Source organism: Perca flavescens, chromosome 2 (genome assembly GCF_004354835.1).
Source record: "Perca flavescens isolate YP-PL-M2 chromosome 2, PFLA_1.0, whole genome shotgun sequence".
Classification (NCBI taxonomy): Eukaryota; Metazoa; Chordata; class Actinopteri; order Perciformes; family Percidae; genus Perca; species Perca flavescens.
In genome coordinates, this window is record NC_041332.1 from 7,721,154 (window position 1) to 7,735,531 (window position 14,378).

Consider the following 14,378-nt stretch of genomic DNA (forward strand, 5'->3'; position numbering starts at 1 on the left):
TCTTCAGTTATCAGAATATTATATTAGAGGCATGCCTGAAATAAAAGAGAGCACCTCTGCCAACGTCAGAAGAAATTATTAACACGTCTATGAAAAATGACATCAGCCTTGAGGGGAAGAGAGCAGAAGTGCTACGTCCCACAGCAGAGGTTAAATATTTAATGAGTGAGGCTGTTTAGAGAGTCATCTATAAGCCAGATCAGTAATGAGACGGTGCATCAGGATCTGTCAGGGGCTGACGGTGATCAAACACTGTGTACGTTCGCGTCGCGCTAATTCAGAGATCAGAGAAGCACAGTGTGAGGACAAACAGAAAACCTTCTTAGTTGGAAAAACAAGACATGTAGGTCATGTATGGACTGGTGCGCCTTTGGCGTGCATTTACACAGACTGTGTCGGTCCGGCGAAAAACGAAGGTCTTTCTATTAATTTTGAATGGGGAGGGGTAGTGTGTTTAGGCTGTGGCGGTGTAACCTGACTCCGCCAGATGGATTGCTTCGCATTTGCTCAGCATATCCATCTGGGAACTTTCCGTTGGAGAACTTTTGGGAAGGGGTGAAAATATTGGTTAGCTGATTGGATAAACCATCTGTCTATCACCTATGTTGGTGATAGACGGGCCAAATCAACCAATCAGATCCACGAAGCGTATGAAAATACAACCACAAGCCCGCCCCTGCTGCTGCAGGCAAAGCATAGCTCGTTAGCTCAGCATGCAAGCAACATGTCGGTAAAGGATATGTGCCGTTTGTGTAACGAGAATTTAGGAATAAAAGGCACCATTTCAGGTTCCCGGACCGCTGTCTGAAAATCCTGGTTAGCTGATTGGATAAACCATCTGTCTATCGCCACCTAACCCGCCTCAAAACCAACGCTGATTGGCCCGGTCGTTTGGCTAACGGCTCCAAATTTTCTCTATCTCAAGATGCCAGACTGATCTGCGAGTGGAAAACTGGAGCTCACGAGATCAGGACGGTCTCATGAGGCTAGTGGCGGTGGGGGCCTCAGGCGGGAACGGCAAAAAAATTGAGACCAATGTAACTGCAACCTGACGTCACGCTGCGGTGGCTAGTCATGTAACCAGCGGTCTGCCATTAGCCTCCATAGGCAAGCTAACGTTAGTTTAGCTAACGGCTAATTCGGCTAACCGCTAGCTGATTGTAGCGGTCTGCCGTTAGCCTACACAGGCAAGCTAACGTTAGTTTAGCTAACATCTAATTTGGCTAACCGCTAGCTGAGACAGCATGTAAACTTTAAAAGACCCTCAAAATAAAACCTGAAAATAAACGTTAACATATATAACAGCTGTTACGTCAGTTCTACTTTACTTGTGCTCATTTAAAATACAATCACTCAATACTTGTCTTTATTGTTATTACTGTAAAGTCTTAATTTAGCCTGCTTTTCCCATTAAGTTTGACTTAACGTTATTTTAGACTGAATCTAGCTGTCAGCTAGCGGTTAGCCGAATTAGCTGTTAGCTAAACTAACGTTAGCTTCCCGGTGGAGGCTAGCGTGGAACAAAAATATGAGATTGTATTCCGAACGAGCCGCCATTATGGTCTGGCTTTGAAATTCGGGAGAAGCCAGACCCACGTGATCGTCCAATCAGCTGCCGGTTTTAATTTTTTGGGGCGGCAATACAGATTAGCGCCGCCTGCTGTCATGGAGACGTGTTACGTCTCGCGCACACGCAGAACGCACGCTCAATTCGGTGTGTTCCGAGGCACATTCTTTGACCAACTCGAGGAGGCAGTCAGACCGACTGCCACCACAGAGGTGGCAGAGCCTTAACAAAACAGGATGTCACTCAAATGCATCATTAAGGGACATGCCCACTGCGAATCGCTGGATTGCTTTTTCTGGTCTGAATGTGCCCTAAAGCCGCCTCGCCGTCTGTATGTAAGTCACCAAGACTTTCTCCCTTTCTTTTTTTAAAGATTATTTTTTTGGGGCTTTTCCTGCCTTTATTTTGATAGGACAGCTAGGTGAGAAAGGGGGGGAGAGAGAGAGAGAGAGAGAGAGAGGGGGGGAAGACATGCAGGAAATCGTCACAGGTCGGATTTGAACCCTGGACCTCTGCGTCGAGGCATAAACCTCTCAGTACATGTGCGCCTGCCCTACCACTGATCCAACCCGGCCACGACTCTTTCCCTTTCTGACACATGCACGCGGCCGTCTCGGTCCTCTCTACTAACAATTGTGCTACTATAATGCACAAAGTCGCCGCTGTGGGTGGTGTTGGCGTGGTGTGATGTTGATTTAACGTCGCAGAATGGCACGTACACACTAGACACTGTTGTGTTACACGTTACGACCCCCCTTTGCTTGGTTCTGTGTGAATAAACAGAGCCGGCCTAACGGCAGACCTTCATTGCGGAGATATTGCGGAGTCTCCGTAGTGAAAGAGGCTAGTGTTGTCCTTAATCTGCTCTCACATGACCAACCTCGTTTTCCTTTAGATTGGCGACAGCGAATCACGCGCTTAGGCATATTTTCTGAATCCTCGCGGTCATGTAAACAACTTTAAACCTCCAAATTTTCAGGAATAAAGAAGCACAGCCTTGCACTGCATTTCTGACTTCATTCAATTTGGTCTAAACAAATTCAATAATGCCAGCAGGAACGTCTCCATCTACAAAGTAGTAAGAATAACCCTTCAGTTGGAGTTAAAAAATGTTTTTAAAACCACTAAAATAGCATCAATGTGTTGTATGTGTGCAATGTGCAGTACTGACCATACTCCTGGTTGAGCCCCCACAGCTTGATCTTGTTGGCTTCGTGCTGGGCCTTCTTCTTCAGCCGGCAGGCCCTGGAAAACAGAAGGAGGGGGGGGCGAGAGAGCACCGTCATTCTCTGGAACAGGAGACCCTGTTCTAGTACTGCCGTTCTCCACGGGGTGCTGTTACCGAGCCTGCGGGGTTCACGCGGAGAGCAGCTGGAGGGCGGTAAGTGGATGATTTAGTTCTAAACTGTGAGGGAGATTGACTGGAAGCCTCCCTCGTCCCTCCGCTCCTCGGCTACCATTTGACGCAACGACTCTGACGGGAGACGGCCGGTTCGGAGTATTTGGCGTTGAAAGAAGGCAGCAGAGAGCGAATCAATCAACGCGTGTTAAATATTCATGCCTCTCACGGGGACTGCTTGCCGCAGCGTGCAGATAATTTCTCTTTTCTTGCAGCTGTGAGTCAGCTTAATGAAACTTAAGGAAACAAAATACTTGCAAACCAGTAGGGTTGGACACAATACTTGTGGGTTTTTCCCCCCTCTCCTGTAAATTCTCTATTTGTACCACAGTCCCTGCTGGTTTAAAAGAGGACGTGGACGACAACAACACAACAATTTAGCTGTTCCTAATCATTACCGGGATGTTCCAACATGCACCTCAGGGTTGTTTTTTTTATGTAGGCTATAAATGTGTTTCCCTACCTTCCAACAAGACTCTAAAACACACCGTCAATATAAGAGTTTAGTCAAAACTAGTCTCGCATTGCCAGACCTTTCTCCACAGCGCTGTGGAGAAAGGTCTCGCTTCAGCACAGATACATTACAGGATAGGAGAGAAAAAAAAACGCTCTGGGTTCTTTGCATTTCTTTAAACCAATCACAATCGTCTTGGGCGGGTGGCGACGGTGGTTCTGCGAAATAGTCTCAGGAAGGAACTTGTTTAGGTGGCACATTTGCACCCCCCATAAGAAAACGCCACATACAATATTACATGAAGTTAACTTTTCACACAATACAGTAACCTGAGCTATTTAAATAAGCTGGATACATGGTTAAACCTCATTGGCTCTTACCAGTGTATCACCGTGTGTGTACTTCATCCACAGCAATAACCCCCAATCGGTACCAAAACCAGTTAGAGAGTAAATGCAGTAAACATGTTCTTTGCAAATCTTTACAATCGTTCCCCGAGAGAACCAAGCAGGCCTGCGTTGTTGCACGATCTGAATTTTCTTAAAAACTTGCCATTTTCTGCGTGTAGCTTGCTAGCTTAAAGTGTTTGGCTGTTTTCCCGAAGCGAAGGGATTTTGAGAACGGCAACCCACAGAGAGCAGACATCCTTCATCCATTATCCAGGAAATGTGCTTCCGTTGATCCAGACTAATAGCCCTTACACACCAACCAGACGGCCGACCCTCGGCAGAAAAGCCAGTCGGACTGATCAGTCTCCCCGAGTTGGTCCAAAAAGTGCATCAGAACACACCGAAGAGACGAGAAGTAATACGTCCATAACAGCAGGCGGCGCTAATCTGTATTGTTGCCCAAAAAATGAAAACCGGCAGCTGATTGGACGAACGTGTCACATGGTTTTGTTTTCTCCAGAAATTCAAAGCCAGACTGTCATGGCGGCTCGTTCAGAATACAATCTCATATTGCACTAAAATAGTTCACTGAAACGTGTTTCTGAAAACATTTTAAGTGAGAAATAGGCCGTGCAGTTGCTGAATCTGTCTTCATTTCAGATCGACAAAGGTCAGTTTAAAAGATTTTCTTCACATTTTGAGAGACTCCAGTCATGCTCATTCCGCTCCCCATTTCCGGGTGAGTCCCGACTGCCCTGCCTCCGACTGAACGCGTCAGGTCGGCCAAAATGAACGCCGACAACCCCTCGGATGGACGACGGCACGGCACACACCGAACAGATTTGAGTCACCGACCTCGCCAGACTGTCCAACGGCCGAGTTTCGGCTTGGTGTGTCTCGGGCTTAAGTCGAAACAGTCTCTGCCCTCAATGCAAAACCAAAAATAGACCCAAATAAGACATGCTGTTAAATGTGATGGCTCACCAACGGCTTCAAAATGATTTATTTGGTGTGCAAAAGAAACCAGTATCTGTCTGGAAGCTCGGGAAAAACATATTCACCAAATTAAAAGCTTCTGGTACTGTAAAGTGGGTTTGGAAAATGGGCGTTGTGGTTTGTCTTTAAGATCCTTAGAGGTGCAAACCTGAGTCTTTACCCTTTTTTTTAATTTATTTCCTTTTTTTAAATCGAACCTAGCAACCAATCACATGACGAGAGGTAAATGTGTCTGCAGGGAAAGAATGACTCAGAAGGCAAACAGCTGTGTCACTGTGATGTTGAACATTGTTGCTGGGGGAAGTTATAAAACAGGGTTGGACAATGCAGCTCTCTGACAAACTATTTGATTCATTAACTATAAAAGGAATGCTCCAACACTTTGGTAAACATGCTTATTGGCTGTCCTAAAGGGATAGCTCGGATTTTTTTCAAGTGAAAGTATTGAATGTATGGGGTACTTATCCATAGTCATGTGTTTTAAAGCAGGCAGGAGTCCTGACACAGAAGCTAAGCCATGTACTGCTGTTGACAGCATGAAAACAAATTTTAGACAACTAAAAAAAGGACCACCTGAAAAACAATATCAGTTTGAGTGTACGCTATATTTAGAATCCTTTCACCGCTATATTTGCTGTCATCAAACAGCTCTTTCCGACGGGGAACTGTAGCTGTTATCTTTGCTCTCTTCAAAGCCACAAAACTCCTTTAAAAAATAAAAAATTTTACCTCGCGGAACATGGAAGTTTCCGGTCTACAACTGCCTCCATCGGTAGTTGGTGTCACTGCCCGATGTGAGTCGAGTGCAGATGTGAGTTGCTCAGATTTAAACTGTTTACTGCATAACGTGTCTTACTGAAATTTGTAAAATAATAAAATAATAAATGTTTCTCTTTACATACAATAACAGAAGATGGTAATCATTTCAAATACGTTTTAGCTATCTATGATTGTTTGATTGCTAACGTTAGCTCAAAATGCCATTCAAGTGACAGCCTTTGTTGTGTTTGATTGCTAACTTGTAGCCAGCAGCAGCAGTCATTTCAAAAAATGTTTTAGCTATGATTGTTTGATTGCAAACGTTAGCTCATAGACTGTGCGTTAGCTCAAAAAGCCGTTAGCATCGTGGAGGCTACTCGTCGCAAAGTGACGCATTCGCAACTCACATCTGTGCTCGACTCACATCGGGCAGTGACACCTGGTTTGCCAATGTTTCTCCCCTCCAGTGGGCGTGGCTTTCTGAGTATTATGCGATGCGTACAAGATCTTTTGAGCTTTTTGAGACACCTTTGACGGAGCCTGTGTTATGGGAGCGGCTGGGTTTGTTTGTTTTCCTTGTCCTGTGTGTCTGTCCATGTGCTGGCGTGGCTGAAAGTAAGTCAAGGGGCGTGGCCGGGCGATCCACCTACCTGCACGGCTGCTGGCTATCCTGCAATCTCCTTCTGCTCAGCTGTTGCTGATCATCTCATCACGGCTGCAGTATTTAGACCTGGTCGGAACCTGTCTTCGGCGCCAGATCGCACAGCTACCTAAGTGGTAACTTGGCCCCAAGTGAATCGTGCTCTCAAGTTTCTTGCCTCTTGTTTTTTTGTGCTCCGCTTACTTATGTTTGTTTTTTGTCTTCTCATCCAGACCTACACCACTCGAACCTGTGCCTACGACTACTGTGCCGCTAGCCTTTAGCTCCTCAAACGTTTCATCGCCTCGTTTGGATCCCTGTGAGGGTGGTTTTTGGACACGCCACGCTCTGCCCATGCCGCTCAGTCCTGTCTCCTCCACCAGCGCAGCAGACTGTCTCAGGCTGTTGTGTTTTTGTTTTTGACATACATTAAAGACATTCTAAACTATTTACTCCGTGTCTGTGTGTGGTACTCCGTGTTCTGGGTCGTAGCCATAGCCATAACAGCCTGGGCTGGGTATTGTTCAAAAATATTCTATACTGGTACCGATACCAACGCGGTGACTTTGGTAACGGTCCTTAAACTTTTTTCGATAACCAACTTTATAAAACCAACATAACACATTGCAGCACAAATCTTTTGATTATTTTCAGCTCCTACTACGTGATCCCCGTCTCTGTGCGTAACAGTTATTCCTGCGTGCCTCTGCAACGTGTAACGTTAGACAGCCAATCGCATACGTTAGGAGATCTTAGTATAAGCATGCTGCGTGCTTACTGGCTCACTGACGCTGATGAGATTTACTCCTTGGGTATAGACCTCAACAGTCCCGCCCACAGCCGACTCCGGAAGTAAAAATCCCGTTGATTTTCTCCATAAGGATTTAGAATATCAGTCATAATGTCAAAACCATCTGAGGTAGACTGACCCCGAGCTATGTGGTTGTGAAACAAAGGTTTTTGCTTGGTGGTCTCCTAATACTGTATCTGAAGTCTCTTTTATATAGACCTTAATGGTCCCCTAATACTGTATCTGAAGTCTCTTTTATATAGACCTTAGTGGTCCCCTAATACTGTATCTCAAGTCTCTTTTATATAGACCTTAGTGGTCCCCTAATACTGTATCTGAAGTCTCTTTTATATAGACCTTAATGGTCCCCTAATACTGTATCTGAAGTCTCTTTTATATAGACCTTAATGGTCCCCTAATACTGTATCTCAAGTCTCTTTTATATAGACCTTAGTGGTCCCCTAATACTGTATCTGAAGTCTCTTTTATATAGACCTTAGTGGTCCTCTAATACTGTATCTGAAGTCTCTTTCCTGAAATTCAGCCTTGGTGCAGAATTACAGCCACCAGAGCCAATCCCACAATGAGCTTTCCTTAGGATGTGCCATTTCTGTGTCTGTAGCTATTGAGGAGGATAGAGGGGGGGGCAAGGTGAAGAGTGGGGGGTGTGGCCTTGACCAACTGCCACTTTGCTCGTTTGAAAGCCATGATGTCTCTCTCTCATGGGTGGGCCAAATTCTCTGGGCGAGCAAAGCAGAGAAAGGGGAGGTAACCTTGCTCCTTATGACCTCATAAGGGCTCGGTTTACACCTATCACCATTTCTAGCCACTGGGGGACCATAGGCAGGCTGGGGGAATGCATATTAATGTTAAAAAAAAACTCATAAAGTGAAATTTTCATGGGATCTTTAAGAAAAACTTGTTTTATCTGTGATCTTGTGGAGAAAAACTACACTACCCACAATCCTAAGCGTAACAGCAAGGTCCCTGATTGGTCCAACTTGCTGTTACCATAGAAATGTTTATGGTAGAGCGAGCTTCTACCATTGAAGTCTACGATAGTTTCTGTACACGGTCTTGTACCTTTTGTGGTTTTCAAAATGTTTTTTTGCACCGAATCAAATGTGTTATGCTCACTATTCATCTCGTAGCTGGTGGGCTTGGTTCCAGACTTAAAACTCTCTATTTCAAACGCCAATGAAACAATTGAATGGGGAAATGGAATTTGGGCGGTCACTGTTGAGCTCTATTGAAAATCGGGTATTGAATGACGAGGCGCTTTTCGATAGTTGATACTTTAGAGGCAATTCGCTCAGTGCCTAAAACGTACTGAATTCGGTATCCAGCCCTAGGTGGAGCTACGCTAACAGTTCCCACCTTCTTCCAGTCTTTTGTACTGAACACACAAAGATCAAATTGATATAAATCTCTCTGACGTCACTCCCAGTAAGGAAGTAAATTAATCGGATTTATCCAAAAATGATGGGAGTATTCCTGTAAGTCACTGTCAGCACATGATCTTTCCACAGTTAACTGTGTTTATGTCTGGCCAGGCTGGAGACACCACTGCAAAGAACAGGGCCAGTGTTTGTTTTTTTCTTCTCCACGCCGCCTGAACGCCCCGGGCAGCTTGTTTGTGATAAGATTGGGAAAAGAATGGGGAGAGACTGGGGGCGGGGGCATAATCCCACTGCTAACTCTGACCTGCTCTCAGGCTGCACTAAAAAAAGATCTGAATCTCTCCACAGATGAAATCCCTGCATATTAAATAAAAGCATGAACGCAGTCCCACTGCAGTGTGAAGTACACAGAGACTTCAACTGCACATTTCACTTTCGCTGTCTCTTTCTCAGTTTTTTTTTTTTTTTATTTCCTGCTTTCCTTCAACTTTTCACCCAATGATGTTTCTGTCATGTTTAATATGTTTGGAATAATAAGACATTCCCAGAGTCCCTCTCCTCTTTAAACTGCCTGTAATAATATCCTTTCCTCCAAATTCTCCTCCTCCCTCCCTCCCTCCCTAGTGAACTTTCTATGACCCTCCTCTCTAACTCCTTGTCTGCCTCCTCCATCCTGCCCTGATTTCCTCTTATTCAGCCTATCATCCTGCCTCCTTCCATCTCATCTCCTCTGCTGTTTTTTCTTCTTCTCTGCTTCCACCCATCTTGCCTTTCATTTATTCCATCCTGCTCATGTCCAAGGTAAACTCATTAAAAAAAGTGCCAATCAACTCAGGAATACACTCATTTGACCTACATTTTGACCATGATTGGTGTTCTGTGTACTGTATCATCCTCAGGGAGGGACATCTTTTAAATGTCTGTACATGTGCCTGGGGTGGCAGTTTCCTCAGAGGCTGGCTTTTTTTAAAACGGCCCTCTTCAGTATGGTACACGGTGTTCCACTGACTGGGGAAGAGTGGCAATCGGGTGCTTCGAACAAATCAAGACACTGGAAATAAGACCGTTTTCTTTAACTTGACTTCCCATCAAATCAACTGTGCCAAATCAACTATTTCACCTAAGATTAGATTTTTTTTTTACAAAACTGCGGTTACTTTGTTTAACTACAGTTTTTTTTTCAACCTGAACTCTTATTTTCTGTGTTTTTGTGTGTAAGTGACTGATGGGAACAACAATCTCTGACATTAGTCAGATAGCTAGTGCTAAACCCACCAGACTCCATTTAAAAAAGCAATACTTTTAGCGTATTTTCACATGTAAATCGGCAAACTATGTGTTTATTTCTACCAAAACTAGAGCTGTGATGGTTAGAAAAGTGGAAAGACGACCCAAAACGGCTTTTCATAGTTTTATTTGGTTTCTGTCGACTTTGAATGAAGAGTATTTTATGACGCTAAAATTACTGTTTATTTACACGGAGTCTGGTGGGTTAGCGAACGCAATTTCGCGGATGTTTTTTTGTTTAAAAACGGATCTTACTCTTTAACAGAAAGGTCGACTTCCTTAGAAATCCTTTCCATAATGTTGTCAGACACTTAGATTATTAATCTGAGTGTGTCGGCAGCAAAACAAGCACTGCAACAAGCTGGACAACTGCCCTGTTAACTTACATTGTAGCTTGTTTTGCCGCTGCCGACTGCAGCGATCTCGCTTAATACTGGACCGATGTCAGAGATTGTTGTTCCCATCAGTCACTTAGACACAAAAACACAGGAAAATAAGTTCCGGGTTGGAAAAAAACGGTAGTTACCCTTTAATTGCTAACAGAAGCTAAGGTTGGGAAAACGATATAATACTGGACTATTCCCAGTTTTATGTTCATTTAAGAAAAAAAGACAATGTTTTTATGAAAACAAAGAGGCGTGGTTTACTTCATAGGCTGTGTAATCAGTATACAGTGATATAAACAAAAGATGTATCCTGGAATTCAAAACTTTATTTTGTTTGGAAAAGTAATAAATAATCTTTTTTCAATCTGACCGAAAGAGACAATTATATGGTTAGTTATTCGCTATTATTTCTGAGTACAGCAACTTTTGGAACTGTTACAGGCCTATGCATTATTCTGTCTCCATGTGCTCCAGAAACAGTATTAGAAGGTCAACTACTTAAATGCAGTACATATTTGAAAACCGATTTTGAAGGCTAAAGGCTGCAGATACCAAGCCGCAGAGGGTTGCAGGATATTCTATTTTTTCTCTCTCTCTTTTTGCAAACGATTTACAGACACCGTGAGCCAAACTAAAATGCCTACTCACGCCTGATAAATCGATAGGGAAAGTCTCCGGGGTCCTGACTTGGTGCAGAAGATGTAGGAGGACAGTAAGTGGAGTCTGGTACCTGGAGGCCAGCTTGTTCTTCTCCTTGCGAGACCGGGCTCGGGCCACGGCGGGCAGGTCGTTGACCGGGCCCATGCCGTCGATGGCAGCGTTGAGCTTCTGCAGCTGCTCGCCGATGTTGTGGAGCTTCTGGGGGTTTGGCGTCAGGTCGCTGGCGTCCGTCTTGCGAGCTTTGCGGCGCCCTTTTTTGCCTGGACAAAAAGGAAAAGTAGAACAAATTCAATATACCTGTCTGTAAAAGTCTTTAATCCTCAATCTTTTTAAAAACCAACCAGTGTGCCCGTAATTCTAAGTTTATGCCGTGCAGCCATACATTGTCCAGATCCACAAACCCTGGTCAAGATGCCAAATCATGTTACCTTATAAATGGATCCCCATTTTCTTCAATTTGATGTAATCGTGCAGCTACAACATGGCATCCTAGCTTTTAATATTTTAATGAAATGTTAGAAGAAGCAGTTGCAGAATATATACTGTATACATATGTGGCAATGTTAGCTGTTCATTTTTGAGGCAGCAGTTTGTGATTTTATTGTATTAATGGTCTGTATTGAATCGGATTCCTCTGAAGAACAAAGGCTGCCAAAACTGCTGCACAGCTACAGTTGTGTCTGCTGTGAGAGTCACTTATCAGGAAAGTGCTGAAAAATGTAGATTTTTGACACATAAAAGTTGTATGTAGGCCACATGCCTAAGGATACCGATTTGTGTCACATGAGAGAAAAGAAATGGGGACACTTTTGGCTGCAGTGTGAATATCGTTTTAATGACTCCTGCTGCTCAAAGGCTCTCGTTCAGTTACACTTTCATTTCCAGCTTCTCCTCTGTGTGATTGGGGCTCCAACTAACAATTCATCTATCACTTATCTTTCTAAATGAATCAGTTCATCAGAAGGCAGAATTGCTTACTCTGTCTGACCAACAACTAATAGGTGTGTGTGTGACTGCTTTAAAATGTCATACAATAATCAAAATGTCCATAAATAGGGGGTCTTTTTCATTGATAGATCTATTAACCCTTGTGTTGTCTTCGGGTCAAAATTGACCCGTTTTCAAAATTTCTAAATCAGAAATCTGGGTTTCTTTTTAACTACCTAATTGTAATTAGGGCTGCTGCCTCTTAGTCGATTAGTCGACTAATCAGTCGTTTTGGTCTTAGTCAACTTAGATTTCTTTAGTCGATTAGTCATGTTTTATGCTTTTTTCATGCTGAATGACTTATTTCCAAGAAACGTACGAGCACATCTCTGGTAAACACAAGAATTAAAGTGGTGCTTTTGCATGACTCTTTGCGGAGAAACTCAGATTTACAGATCTGTCGATTAAATCAACTAATCGATTAGTCGATACAATTGAATGAGTGTTAGTCGACTAAGAATTTCTTCAATCGAGCACAGCCCTAATTGTAATTACTCAAAAAATAACACGGATGATTCCATACAACGCACTTTGCAAGTACAACAAAAGATCAAATCTCTAGTTTCATTGAATTTTGGCTGTTTAATTAAAAATATTAATGTCCTCACTGAACGTTGACATAAACCCTTCTGTGATTATCCTTCCTCATAGGTTGGATATTTCAGCATACATGTTTCAAATGTATTTCATATCTTATCTAAGGTCTTGTACGAGGGGTTAGTCTGGGGACAACCTTCACACACAGGGAATTGGAGCCTGGAATGTGTGAATCTATTATAAGTATTTCCATATGAGGATTAGTTTTGAGGTAATTTTGTCCCACACAAATAGATAGATTGGAATGTGTGAAGCCCCAAAAAGTATAAAGGAGGAGATATTTTGATGTTCGTAGAGACACTAAGGGTACATGCTCTTAGAAGTGTGTACACATGGTTAGCTCCCGCTCTCGGAGAGAAACTTGTTCAATATTGAATAAAGCTGCATGTAATCTAAATTCATCGGACTCGTCATGCGTCAAAGTCTCCGCAGATATCATCGTCACGATATCACTTCCTTTAGGTCTAAATAATTCATAATTTCTGCTTTTTTTTAACTCAAGGATTAGGTATAATTTTCTATAAATGAGGTTTATGGACCATGAATTTCAAAAATAAAGTGTAAAACTAGTGGTAATAAGTTGGTGTTAGTAGTGTTTATAAATGGTAGTGAAAATAAGCGTTAAACATTTTTTTTAAAGCACCAAAAACATTGAAAAAAGCGCCAAAAACATTGAAAAAAAGCGCCAAAAGTGTAAAAAAAATAGACAAAATGTCAGAAAAAGTGTTGATTTTCAACCCAGGAGAACGACAAGTGCATGGTCGAATGGAAGGGGTCATCCCTAAGTTTCCCGGGTCCTATGTTCCCCGGGTCCTATGTTCCCCCGGTCCTATATTCCCTGCTCTGGGAACATAATTCCCTGTTTTTCCCAAAAAAAGGGTTAGGGTTAGATAAAGTGGCCTATTTGCATATGTGCGTCAAACAGCCCGTAGGCCTACATAGGCCTATTTGCCATGGAATTTGGCAGTAATGGTGGAAAAAGTAACAGACCCTTTTTCAAGAAAAGGGTCCTATGTTCCCCAGTCTCATACAAAGAGGGGAACATAGGACCCAGGGAACATAGGACACGGGGAACATAGGACCCAGGAAACATAGACACGCTCCAGAATGGTAGACAAGCCGAGGGGCTAACGGTGTCATTCTTTCAGCAGCCTGACAGTGGATGAGTTAGTGCGGCGGTGCCCTCACCCTCTCGGCGGTACAGTGTGCTGGGTAGAGTGCTGGAGCTCCAGGACAAGGACCAGTGGACGTCTCCGGCCAGCTTCTTCTTCGTGGCCGATTCTCGAGCGCATCGGTACTCCCAGAAACAGCGGCGCTTCGACGGGCGCTCCCCCGGCTGCCTCGCTGGCTCGGCCTCCACCTCTGAAGGGAAGCACATGTGGACACAATTTTCGAATCTGTGTGCTGATACAAATGCAGTAAGAAAGGCTTTGCAGCGGTGTCACAAATACTTACAGCTTTTAGTGTGTAACTTTTGGATATTAATGAACGTCCGTTACATTCAAACCGTTGCCAAATGAGTTGCTACAAAGCTAATTCAGACTTTTATCAGCTCCACACAACTCTCTCTGGATTTCTCAGTATGGCTACGTTCAGAAGATTGTGGCGTCCGGCGACTTTCACGCGCAGGAACTCAAGTTATATAATGATCTCTTCTGAAGAGTCCATCATGTTTTTTTCATTCCTCTCTGTCCTCCTTGGCTGCTAGCAACTGCGTGGAGGAGCACGGAAGGCTTGTATCATGTGGACGCATTGCCCTCATTACTTAGAATTCCTCAAGGGGCGCGACAAAAACTACGTACTGTAGCTTTAAATTATAATTTACGTTGCATAAAAGTGACAGAAACTGCTGAACCATCACAGAGCTTGTTTAACCCTCTGAAGTCTGAGGGCATTTTCACATATCTTCTTAAATTTGCATTGTTAAGGTATTTGCATATAACTGAGGCCCGTGTGTTTCATAACAAACTCAGCTTTCAGTATAGTGAAATCTTTTCTAGAGCAATGTGTAAAGAGATAATTTGGCGCTAAAGCTGAAACGTTGATGTTGGCTTTTGGAAAGTCCTC

The 14,378-nt window shown here is 43.5% G+C and overlaps 1 protein-coding gene across 1 annotated transcript in view; it reads right to left on the minus strand.

Moving 5' to 3' along the window:
- The window catches only part of LOC114545867 (CREB3 regulatory factor), a 31,432-nt gene that overhangs the window by 7,923 nt on the left and 9,131 nt on the right, over positions 1-14,378 (minus strand). Inside the window, exons 5-7 of the mRNA XM_028564424.1 lie at positions 13,500-13,673; positions 10,798-10,987; positions 2,739-2,812 (exon numbers count right to left, since the gene is read on the minus strand). Coding sequence (XP_028420225.1) covers positions 2,739-2,812; positions 10,798-10,987; positions 13,500-13,673 — 438 coding nt within the window. The remainder of the gene's footprint in view (positions 1-2,738; positions 2,813-10,797; positions 10,988-13,499; positions 13,674-14,378) is intronic.